Below are 12,596 nucleotides of genomic sequence, written 5' to 3' on the forward strand. Positions count from 1 at the left end.
AGCGATTGACCGGCGGCAAGGCGCTCCATTTCCGCTTTCCCATATCACTGCGTTGTCTCCCGTGTCCCAGAGGACGACGCCAATCTGTCTTTGTTTATTGGCGCAAGTCGGTGCGAGCCAAGTCGAGTCTCCGCCTGCACCGTCCTTGCATTTGCACGCACTGCGCAACACGCTATACGTTTCCAGTGAAAAAAGTAAAAAAGAAGATAGGTCTGCAGGGAGAGGGGAGGAAGTAAGCGGGAGGGGGACGCTTAGCGCATGCAGAACGGTCCGCGTATGAGTACTGTACCTGTCGTCATCGCACTTCGTTTCGCCGGTGACTAAAAAGCTTCGCGTTGCATGCAAACGATAGGAGAATAAGTAATAACTAAAATAAAATGAACAACAAGATCCGCTCGAGTTCATGATGTCGAGTCGTGCATGAGGGATAGGCAGCGTGGCGAGGCACAGGAATAAGAAAATAAAGGTCGGCTGGAGGCGCGCCGAATGGCCGTCCGTCCTTGTTTGCGCCTAATTGGCGCCTTCCTGCGTCGCCCCGGAACATGACCGACGGCCGCTCTTCCTCTCTTTCATTGGCGTAGCCGTGTCACGCAGGGACCCCTCTTTCCATCCTGTCCGCGCCGTCGACGCTCGGGTGGGCCATCCCGGTCCAGTTTGTTCGTTTCGCTCATCCGCCAGCGTTCCCCTCGTCCTCTAGACCTTGTTTTCGGTCTTCCGTCTGCTCCCGTGGCCCCCCTTAACTCTGCCGTCCTAATCAACGCTGCACTTCTCTGTGGCTGCAGTCCCTCGGCTTCCGCAGGGCCTGGCGAGGGCGCTTCATTTCCGTCACACAGGCCCTTAAGGCGAACAAAAATAAGATCCTCGTCAAGGGGCACGAAAGCCGTAGGGCACCGAGAGACACTGTTTGTCTCAATGAGGATGACGGGTGTGATATCTGCCGAAGTGACGGCGCGTGCTAATAAAGCGCCGACGTGACGCCTGGCCCGCTAGCGAGTGCGCGGGATCCGAGGTGCTGGTATTGCAAAAAATTTCGCGGAAAGGTTTGAGGCGGGGATATAAAAAAAGCATTAAATGAATAAACGTGTAAGATACCAACGCCCATTGAGGCGACAATTTGCCTGCCTATCGTTAGAGATGCAGGGAAGCTTACGACGCCGCTGCTTTGAAAGAGTTATGCGCGGAAATTTCACACTGAGGGTTAAGAGAAAGTATAACGAACGAGAGAAAGTATAACGAACGCTCCCGCGCATCTCCTAGATGACACACGCAATCGATTCATTGAGTCTATAGGCGACGGCTGTAGCTCCATTCCACAACCAGCGACGCCCCAAAGACCGCACACAAGCAGGGGCGTTATATAGATCAGGACGGGACAGCGGAGTCTCCTCACAGCCGCGGCACTTTCCTAATCGCGAGGCATCGCGGGTGGCCTTAGACCCCAGAGTCGCTCATTGCTAGACTCGGCTGTACAGCGCGTGCGGCAGAGGCCAACTTTCGAGGCGCGCGCTTCAGCGCCGAGCTTCCTGGAGATGTGCGGCGCTCTCGAACAATGGAGGCCGAAACGAAGACCGCGCCGAAAGGGGCCGACCGCGGTCAGGCTTGCTCCTCCTCGCCGACCGGGCGGGGCCGCTCACGCGCCAGTCCTGGGAGATCGGAAAAGCGAGTCCGGAGTGCGGCAGGGGGCATCACGCTTTACATTTGCCGTCGTGTCGCGGCAATGTCCATCGTCCACGGCACGCGGCGCCCGCCGACTCGTAAAAGTGAGGTGGAAAAGAATGAGCAAACTAAAAATAAAATTAATAAGGAAAGGGAGGATTTAAGGGTTGATGCGACAACACGTCTAGTAGTCGAGACAGTTGCTTGAAATGTCGTCACATATTCTACCACATGACCTGAAGTGAAAGGTAGCTGCCGGGAGCAGTTCGATAACGATCAAGCCGTGACAGTCGCTACGACACAAATTATAGGCGTTTTTTAGAGCTCCTGGATCTGTTAGAATCGTATTGGCTTGACTGTTTTGAATTCGCGCACTATAACGATATCTTTACAATATATATATATATATATATATATATATATATATATATATATTCGCAAGCAGGGAGTGAGGCACCGTTTTCTCTTTTCGCCTGGTGGTCCCTACTTCTCCGATGCAGGGACATGGGAAGAATGGAGGGGAGAAAGGACACTGTCGTACAGCGTGCGGATCAAAGCAGGACAAATGAATGCGAGTGGAGCCGAGCCCCCAAGGCCAAACGGCAAAGTCAGCCAAGCAGATCGGGCCCGAGTGCGCCGTTCCCCTCACGTCGCCTCGCATGGGCACGGCCGTTCGCAAACGCACCATGCCCACTCAGTTCCCAAGGCCACGACTCCAAGACGCAACCGAGGGAAGCGGGGAGTTTTGGCTCGGGACTCAAGCGCGCGTGCGTTGCCTTTCAAAACGTGTACAACGGCGGGATTCGTTTCCGAAAACGCCGTTCCGTTTGCCGACGATGACTGTGGTGGTATAGGGGTCAGAGCAGGAATTGGAAAAGCTGTCGATTGCGGCCCGGAGCTGTGCCTGCAGCGGCGCCCCGCGAGTTTTCCTCGGGAGTGTGTCCCCCGAGAAAGGAAGAAAATGAAAAAGGAAAGACAGTCGGGCGGAGCCGACACCGGGGTTCCCAGGGTTTCGCCTCTGCGAGCACCACGCTCTGTGCACAACAGCACAATGGTGTGCTAACAGCACTTTCTGGCCATACACAAGAAAGGCCCGTCGCGAAGCGTCACGCAACGCTGATGTAAAATTCCAGTTCGCGTCATGAAAACGAAGCTTCTGTGGCAGTTCAGCACGCAAGTTCTATATAACCCCCTACCCCGAACAGAAATAGAAAAGAACGGCGGCGCAAGATAACACGGGATGTGCAAGATCACCACAGTCGAAGAAATGCAAGAGCCCAGTCCAACGACATCACAGTCCTCTCGGTTTGCGTTGCCATCCCTGCAGCGAGCGCGAGCGCCTATCGAAGGGACGGCGATCCGCGTTGCTGCCTGGGCGCCGTTGGCTCGCGGCCTGACCTCGGTCGACTCTCGCAGCACATTTACTCTCCGCAGCGCGCGGCCGGTTCGCGGCACTAATTGGGTCAGCCTGTGCCGGTGTGTCCTTGCGAAGCTGGCTCCAGGAACGCCGCCGAAGACCGGAACATCGCGGCACCTTCTCGCGATGCTCGACGCCGCCGACGGCGGGCCGCCTACCGATGCATCGGCCGCGATGAGAGCCAGCCGAAATGTTACGCGCGCGCGCTCTGCGTGGGTCGGCCGTCTGCTCCACGCCGCGATGGGGTCACGCACGGGGCATTGCGGAGCGCCCGCAGCGTCTAAACGGCGGGAGATCGCTCGCACAGATCAGTGACGCAAGCCTGAACGGCTTGCACTTCCGCCAACGCCGTTCCTCGTTTCCTCCGTGCTGTGGTGCAAATATTCGTACTACCACACGTGAAGAGAAACAAATATCAGCACTTAGTGAGCGGTTGCAACGTAGCGCTATACAGGGTGTTTCAGCTAACTCTAGCCAGAGTTAAAAAATATGCCGATGCACTTAAGACGACGCGACCAAATTTAAAAATAAATTATGGGGCTTTACGTGCCAAAACCACGTTCTCATTATGAGGCATGCCGTAGTGGAGGACTTCGGGCCACCTTTTTTCGACCACCTGGGGTTCTTTAACGTGCACCTAAAGCTAAGTACACGGGTGTTTTCGTCCCCATCGAAATGCGGCCGCTGTAGCCGGGATTCGATCCCGCGACCTCCGTGCTCAGCAGCCCAACAACATAACCACTGAGCAACCACGGCGGGTGCGCGGCCAAATGCATGTTGCTCACTTTTGTGTGTAAAGTCACGTTATTTTTGTATTTTGCTTAATTAAATAATTCATCATCATCAACATATTTTAAGTCCACTGCAGGACGAAGGCCTCTCTCTCCCTCCGATCTCCAATTATCCCTGTGCTGCGCCAACCGATTCCAATTAGATAATTAGTCCATATTAATTAAACCAACCTCTTAAGCAACGACGCTAGGAAAAAAAAATTCAAAATTAGAAAGTTGTAGAGCGCTTTGCAAAACGTCTGAATAAACAGCTTCTAACTTTCTATCTATTAAGTATTAGTGTTCTTCAGCTTACTGCGGATGGGGGGGCCCACGAAATAAAAAAAAAAAATACCACGTGACATACGCGCTTGCGCGCCGTAATTGCAGCGCTCCCAAAACTGTCCGCGTACAAACGAACATATCATCTAGCAGGGCGTGCTGCCGCTTAAAAGATGACAAGACAGTGACGGAGGCGTTGGCTGCGCGATTTACGCCAGCGATGTGCTTCCCTCGCGGCGGTTCACGATAGCGATAACCAGGCGCAGCGGCAGCACACCCGGCTAAATGCTATGTTCAGTGATATCACGATGCGCAAGCGGGATATATCTATATATATATATATATATATATATATATATATATATATATATATATATATATATATATATATATATATATTAATGTGGAAGAGCGTCTTGGCTGCGTCCGGCACTATTTCTACAGCGTGGCTTTGCCGAACTTTGGTTGGACTCAATTTTCTAATCGACTGCCAGGAGAAATTTTGCGCGTCCTAATGCACGCAGACGTCGACAGTAATTTGACCGCCGCAAGGCGGCATTTACGTCTTCCGCGACGCGACCGCACAGATAGTGGGAAAATAACTCGTCGCGGTCCTGTTTCAGCGCCGTCGCCCGCGGCCTTCTTTCCCGTCCGCTCTCCTCGCCAGTCGTTAGAGCGACGGCGGCGCACTAAAGACCGCAATCGTCGTGCGGACTGTCTGGTGGCCCACCGTGCATTCATTTGACCAGAATGCGATTAACGTGTCTCTTCCATGTGTGAGGCGTTCACGGAACTATAACGTTGAGCCTCACGAAACCGTGCGCAGTTCCCATTTGAGGAACTATGACTGTAGTCTACGCAGCATTGCTTGAAATTACAGCTCCGACAGATGACGCTCAGTCAAGTCTGTCTAAGCAGTGTCGTTAACGCAGTATAATCGGATAATTGGGAACTTGAAATTATTGAATGTTCTTGGCACTCTTTTAAGAAAAGTCAGGGAACATGAAGGAATGAACGCTGGTCAACAGTTGAGCTTTCCTTCTCTCCCGTTCCATCTGTTTTCCTTCTCAAAAGCGCTGGAAATACTTATGTTTTCACTCTGGCTCGCGGAACGGCGGGCGGTGCCGGCGGTGACGTCAGCACTCACAATGCCTAGGTCAATGCCTAGCTCAATGGCCGGCCACATTGTTTGTGGGTTGCCCAAATGCTAGCCGGTCCGGCGTATCGAGCCTCTCGGAGCCGGTAGGGCCTCTGCGAAAGGGCCAGCGGCCCAGACGCTCGTTGTTAACGCCATGGGGATACGTCGGGAGCGTTGTGCAACGTCTATGGCGGACACCGCGCAACCGACATTCCCTGCCTGCCAGCCAAATCAAGGTGGGGAGCAGCGCGAGGGAAAATGGGGACTTCAGTAAAGGGAGGGTGGTCGCTCCCCACCGCCAACGGTCGGTGCCCCGGTCGGCCATGAAAGGAGGAGGAGGGCTCGGCTGGAGCCCCCACGTCCGCGCTCGGTCGGCAGCCGGCAAACGCCAACCGCCGCGCAGCGCACCTGCCCTGTCACGTGACCGCTAACGGCATCGCGCCCCGAGCCAGCGACAGATGTTCAACGAGCGCGATGCGGCGGCAGCGCGTCTTTAACCATTAAATGTCCCACTCGCTCGCTCCGTCGTCTCCACGAGCCGCGGGCGCCCGGCGGCGGTTGTTTCGCACCAGGTGCCAGTTCGGTGCTGTTGTCGCGCGACGGCTCTCGATCGTATAATTCGGTGCGGCTTCGGGAGGCGCCACCTCGCGTCGTCTGCCTGTGCAGCCAGGCGTTCGTCCTGGAGGGTGCCGCACCGCACGTAACTGCTGTAGTCATTTAAACTGCCGTTCTGGGACGGCTCTCGTCGGGCAAGGCGAGAGTTGTGCAAGCCGAGCTCAGCGAATTCGAGTTCATTTTAGCACTCCGACAGAATGGTGCTTTTTATTGTTTATTTGGTGCAGTTATGCTCATTATCATTATGTTCCAGCGACTCGCCTACTGTTCATGCCTGGCACCGTAATCTGCTGAAACCAAACGACATCAATGTATCCGTGCTCGCGACTCATAAACGCGAGCCGAGTTTCACCCGCTTATATCTGCGTACCTGACGACCCAACTTGAAACAGTGCTTTGCCAAGTTCCTTTAATCTCCTCAGACACGAACATGATAGCTAAGGGATGTAATCGCTCTTCAGGTCTGTTATTACTGACCGGTATATTACGAACATGACCCCGCCCTCCCGCTCCTTTATTCTTTAATAGTCTGGTTAGATGTTGAATGCAACATCTATACACGTGCGTGGAGAAAGTAATGTCTTCATGTTTCTTCCGTAAAAAAACGCAATTCTTTGTCTAAACACAGAGATGAAGGTGCAACATCGCGTGGGTAAGTTAGTATGTTGATGCTACTTCCAGGATTTAATACGAAATCGCAGTATTCTAAACGCAGTTAACAGGCGCTTTTCGTTAGCTGTGACTACACAGCAGCCTACAGATCAAATTAGCGCTAATTATCACGAAAGCTGACGGCAAGAATATGTCTAAACTAAATATTCTTTAGTTTAAACCATTTGCGAGCGCCCTAAAGCAGTGGTAGTAGATGGTTGTTTATTTGTAAGAGGAAACGAGGAAAAGTCCTTCCGGCCGCATTGTCTCTGTCTTCTCTTACCACTATCAGCCCGTCTTCGTAACACTCCTTATCGTGCGGAGACAAGGATGGCAACGCCTTCATTATGGAAGAAGCTCATCACCTATGATATATTCTTGTTTCGCGTGCTCCCATAGCAGTTCCTCGTTGAATTTAATCTGTTTTATGTCTGACATTAATTTATTATTTTAACCTCGATTACTCTTTTCCTTGCGTACTCCAAATGGTGATCATAACCAAGCGGAACCTTCTTTTCCTTGTTACATTATCTCCACGTGAACCTATTCCGTGTCGCATTTGACGCAACTTACTCGGCCAAAGCAGCAAACGAGCTTAGTACGCTCGCGGGCTGGCGATACCGAATCGCAGCGTGGATTTCCCGTACCCGCAGCGATACTGATCCCGAGAACGGCCGCGGTTGCCCTGCCCTCTGACGCACGTGACGGCGACACCCTTTCGTCGAGGTCGCGGGCGCGCTCAGGAAGTCAAGACAGCCGCGGCAGTGGAGCGCGCGCAACCACGAAGCGGGAAGTGGCGCAACCGCAGCGTCGGCCGCCTCACCTGCGCGGCGCTGCCGGGTCGCAATACGGCGCGGCACGCGCTCGCTAAGGGGACACGGCGTACGGGGTGTGCGCTTGCGGTCTGCGTTCACTTTCGCCACGCAGTTCATAAACGACGTAACGCGTGCGTAACATGGACGAAAAAAAAAAAAACCTGCAGTTGCAACAGACATGCACATGGAGGAAATGCAGCGGGCGTCGCTTCAGCCGAGATTGCTCACTCGCGAGAGTGACGGGAGCTACAGCACCTACTCCAAGCATCACGTAAGATTGGCTAAACCATCACGCAGTCGACGGGACCGAGAAAACCTAGAGCGAAACAAACACCATCGTATTATTGCCGTTCTCCTTTGTCTTTTGTCCATTGTGTTTGTTCCAGCATTTGGCTTCCACTGCTGCGCTTTGGTTCAGCTGTCCCGTGTATTGCCGACGCCCTGGCGGATTCACACAATAAGCATTCGCGAGACACGATTCTCTCTATCCTTCGAAACGTTCTGACACGTCTGGATGCTGCGGATTCGCTCCAATATCTTGAAATAAGCTTTCATATCAACGGACAATGAAAAGTAAATCGTTGCAAGCATGTATACGTGCACTGCCTTCGCGAGCGCATGCTCGGAGCTTGCGCGCTACGATAAAAGAGAAAGCGACAACCAAATCTCAACGCTCTTTCTCAGCGCGTTCAGACTTCGTTACAGCTTGACAAGACACTCGGCGACAACCTAACGAGAGCACAAGTATAGCCTACCTTCTCTTCCCCCTCCTTCCGTTTTTTTTTTTTTGTCACCTTTTCGCTAACAGTGCTCTTTGGTTTTTGAGTAGACTTCACCTGTTCAACAATGCTGTCACCACCTTTTCTATCCATGGGCTCCATCTCAACCCTTGATGTACTATACTTATGGTGCTATTCCAATGTGCGAGCTGGAGCCCGCAACGCTGTTCGAAAAGTTACTGCGTGACGGCTCGCGCCGGCATCGGTCTTGCCACCGATCCCAAAGCTAGCTGTCATATATGTTTTGAGCTCTACTACTCCCCTCCCCCCCCCCCCCCCCCCCACTGGGAACCGCCACAACATTGCACCTATAGGACGTGCCTCGAGCCCAACAATTACAGTTTGAGGCCAGCATTTGCGAGTTACAGTTCCAATGCAGTAGCGTAACATATGACCAGATCTCCTGCCTGGGCAAGCCATCATACATACTTCATGTGCGCACCCTGAAGACGATTTGCGTGCATACTCACTTGCAATGCGACTCGCCGCTTGGGTTGGACGACACGCAGGAGGCCCCATTCTTGCACGGATTTGGTGAGCAGGACACGAAAGCTGCGACAGAGAAGGGACGAAAAAATAAAGGAAGAAATGTGTCACGAACTGAGCGAGCAACAAGTGACAACGGCGTACACTAAACATGGCCTCGCGCAGAGCGCAGTTTTGCTCACTCGAACGCAAGTAACGGTGTCGACAGACGTGTCTCACGGCCAAAATGAAGTTGGGTTCCATTTGCTTGAATTACGCAGCTTTACGGCAGTCCCCAGTTCGGGATTGCGTAAAACTGAGTCAGATTAATTATCCGCAGCTCTTTGCAACATTGTTGTGCCTGTTGATAATGCCTCGAAATGGACAGAAAGTCCGTCCAAAGCCGAGTAGGCCGGAAAAGTACCTCATTGCCTGTTTTCGCCTCTATCTCCGCACAGATGCATTGCCGCCCATGTATGGGGACTTCGCGGCACTAAAACGCTCTACTTTATGAGTACGGCCTTGAGCTTCCCTCCCAACCGCTTGCGTGCCATACTCGCCGCGCGAGCTTGCACCGCGCTTTAAGCCTTGAGGGTACAATAAATAAATAAATAAATAAATAAATAAATAAATAAATAAATTAGAAGTCTGTCGTTGCATATCTGCTGCTCGCCGCGTCTGTATGCGAGTCACTCTCCTACGAAGCGCGGCTCATGTTTATTTTTTGCATTTTTGTTCTTCGCACTGCCTCCCAGTCAAGCTCCTTTCCCTGCTTCTTGTTTCCACGAAGCAGCAGCTCGGGGAGCTCGAAACAAAGTGCCAGTCACCAGCGGGGCACGCACACACTCACGGAGGCCTGCGCGCTCCCGACGTGGAAAAAAGCGAAGACGTCCGGCTGACAGAAAGCAGGCCGCGCCGTAGACGAAAACGAGCGGCGCCACACAGTGCCGGTGGAGCGACGGGATCGCGCGCGATCGGTGGGAGGGAGCAAGGGACCCGGCAAGCGCGTCATCCCCTTGCCAGGCGACACAGAGGGGAGCGGTGTTCGGCGTTATGCCCCACACGACACCCACCGGGGCCGTTTCGCCTCTCCAGAGGCTTCCGCTGGTTTCACTCGCACTTTCGCGTCGGTGAGTAGTCTAGATCCTTCTCCGGGCGGTTCCGTACAAAGTTAACCGAAATTGACGAGGGTGGTATGCAATCGTTTCACCTTACATTTCTGAACAAATGCGCGAAAAAAAGGAATGAAAGAAAAATTACGAGAGAACCACGCTAAAGCGCACACAGACAAATGACGCCTTTTCTTACTCACGAATGTATGTGTAACCAACGAGCCAGCTGTCAAGTTTTCCTTCACATTACTTTTATTTAGTTGCGTCGCCGATAACATGACTTCGGGGAAAAAGGTTGGTGGTAGGTGGCAACGCTAAAATCCAGACGAGACTCTTACTCTTACTGGATCCGCTTGGTGCGCGTTTCTACGAACACGCCTAATTAAAATCGAGGGACCATTTGTGGCATCAGATGCGACCTTTACCGTTCCGTAGCGTCGTTTTTTGCTCGCGAATGAGGCAAAAGTCCCCGAGCGCGTTGCTTCTTTGTTCGGCTTTACGCTCGCCATCGGGGAGCCGGCTGGTCTCCTCTCGGTGGCGGGGTGCGCACCGCGCGGGCTGTCGCCGCCAGCCTCTCCCTCGATTCCGGTTCCTGGGCCCCACTCTCCCGGCGGCCACTGACGGCTCCCTCTGTCGCATGTCTCTGTGTGCGGCGTCACCCTGTGTGCGTGGCTGGCCGCTGGGATCCCGAACCATATTTCGGTTCGCTATGCTTTACCAGCCGTTAACTGCAATGCCGACTCTCCATACTCGCGTGACTGCGCGGCAGGCCCATCAATGCACGCGTCACCGTCAAACGGCCAAAATGCATCCGAGGAAGTTTGTTACGAACAATAGCGCAAGGTAACAGCGCGCTCTGGTTTCTGGGTCTGCTTTCCCAGAGAGCAGCGGGTGCAAGCAGCGAATACTATACCTCCTGTGTGCCTTCCTCCTACGTCTTCACTCACTAAACTTCTAGCCCTTTACACAGTACATCGTTGAACCATTGCCCTTCTTCGTACAGTCAGACAAATTCAAATTCGGTAACGGTAGAACGCGGCGTTCCGACATCCGAAGCAGCCGAATATGTTACCGGTTCCTCTCGCTGTTCAAAGCCAAGTACCGCGTGCTGACAGCGTAATCTGGCCAGAAAGGACGGCGGCGAATGCAAAATGTCTAGTCTTAACGAGGGACATGTTTTAATTTCTGTCTCACTCTCTCTCTCCTTATTATTTTTTTTTTCAAACCGGCGCGAAAGTCGTCGTCGATTCCGCAGCAGGGAGCCGTCTTTGCACAAGGTCAACAACTTGATGAGTTTGATCGGAGCTCGTAGTTTGCGGTTGCACTTTTCCCACGAAACAGGACTTTTTTTTTTCTTACTCGGGGCGAGTGATTTCTCTTGCATCGCTCCCACGAAATGAGGCTCCCAGAGCACGCCTGGCCAAACGGTGCGCGTATTGAGAAATTCTCTTCTCACTGCGCTTTATCCAGGCGAGAAGAACGAATGCGTCTCGGCGACGTGTCCAGGGCAGCGAATAGAGAGAGAGGGGGGAAGCCGTGCTGGAAGGGGGAGGATGGGAGGGCCACTGGACCGCTATTCAAGGGGCAGACCAACGCACGAAGCTTAGTGTCACCGCAAGGGCACCGGACCCTCGGTGAACAAGCACACTAGGCGATGGCGCCCGAGTGTGGTACGCGGCAGAAGCAGGACATCGATTAGGGATGGCGCGACAGACGCGTGCACGCATACAGGCATCTCAGAACTTCTACAGCGACAGGATATCTGCGGCCTGTCGCTCTAATTTTACCATTCTGCTTACCATCGGACGTACACCTCTGTGTAGGCGTCGCTTTGGCAATCGGTTCTCATTACGTTCGGCGCACCGACCGAGAAGTGCGATGGCGTCTGGGTATAACGCGGTTTGTTAGGCGCACAAAGATGCTGCGAAGATTGTTTCAACGCGGAGTTTGAAAAAGAGCGGACCCACACTAACCAAACGCTATAGGCCCTGCGCCCAATATAGTATTGGTTGCGCGCACGCGCAGTGCCCTCATCGCTATTTCTTGGAGGCTTGTCTGTCTGTGCGGTGTCACTTTGTCTGTGGCTGGCCGCTGGGGACCCTTCAGCGGGGTTCCCCAAGAGCTTGCGTTCGCTACTTCTAAAGCACCGTTACGACAATAAAGATATTTAGATTAGGGGATGCAAGCGGCTTGCGTACCTATGAACTCAAAGTCGGCTTGGGTTTTTTCGCTGCAACTCAAACCTCCTGCGAGCTCTAATATTTGTAACGGTGAATATATATATATATATATATACATATATATATATATATATATATATATATATATATATATATATATATATATATATATATATATATACACCCACTAAAGTTTAATTAACGCGATCTATGTCATAAACAATATAAATTTCCAGAATCAAGATTGTGGGATAAAATGAGCAAAGTTTGTAAAGACACGCTTGTATCTAATAAAAAATATTTAAAAAGTTACGATGTACAAAGTGTTCTGCCGTCTAATAGGCACTATCTCCGAAAAAATATTTTCTTTGAACAGCTTTCCACTACAAAAATTTAAATGCAAGCGCTACAGTTTGGCGTGCCGGGCTGCGGTTGCCGATGTTCTGGGCTGGCTTGCGTCGTCGTCGCGTTCAGTGTCAGTCCGACGAAAAGGCAGCATCGTCAGACTCGCTGCTGCTCGATCCATCGATACAATAAACCGCAGACGCAGCGCGATCGCGAGATCTGCGGTCTTTCGAAGCGCGCGCGCCGCTCCCAGAGGCGGCCATTTTTGCTTTCTACGTTGATGATCGCAAAAACTTCGGAGCGCGTTCAAAAATCACCGTCTGGGGGGAAAAGCGAACTGCTTAGAAAACCAAAATATTGTTCTCCTCCTT

General features: G+C 52.5%; 1 protein-coding gene across 2 annotated transcripts in view; it reads right to left on the bottom strand.

Moving 5' to 3' along the window:
• The window catches only part of N (neurogenic locus Notch protein), an 81,336-nt gene that overhangs the window by 50,224 nt on the left and 18,516 nt on the right, over positions 1-12,596 (bottom strand). For both annotated transcript variants that reach the window (XM_075688268.1, XM_075688271.1), the window contains exon 2: positions 8,594-8,675. In XM_075688268.1, coding sequence (XP_075544383.1) covers positions 8,594-8,675 — 82 coding nt within the window. The remainder of the gene's footprint in view (positions 1-8,593; positions 8,676-12,596) is intronic.

The sequence above is a fragment of the Dermacentor variabilis genome, chromosome 1, assembly GCF_050947875.1.
Source record: "Dermacentor variabilis isolate Ectoservices chromosome 1, ASM5094787v1, whole genome shotgun sequence".
NCBI lineage: Eukaryota > Metazoa > Arthropoda > Arachnida > Ixodida > Ixodidae > Dermacentor > Dermacentor variabilis.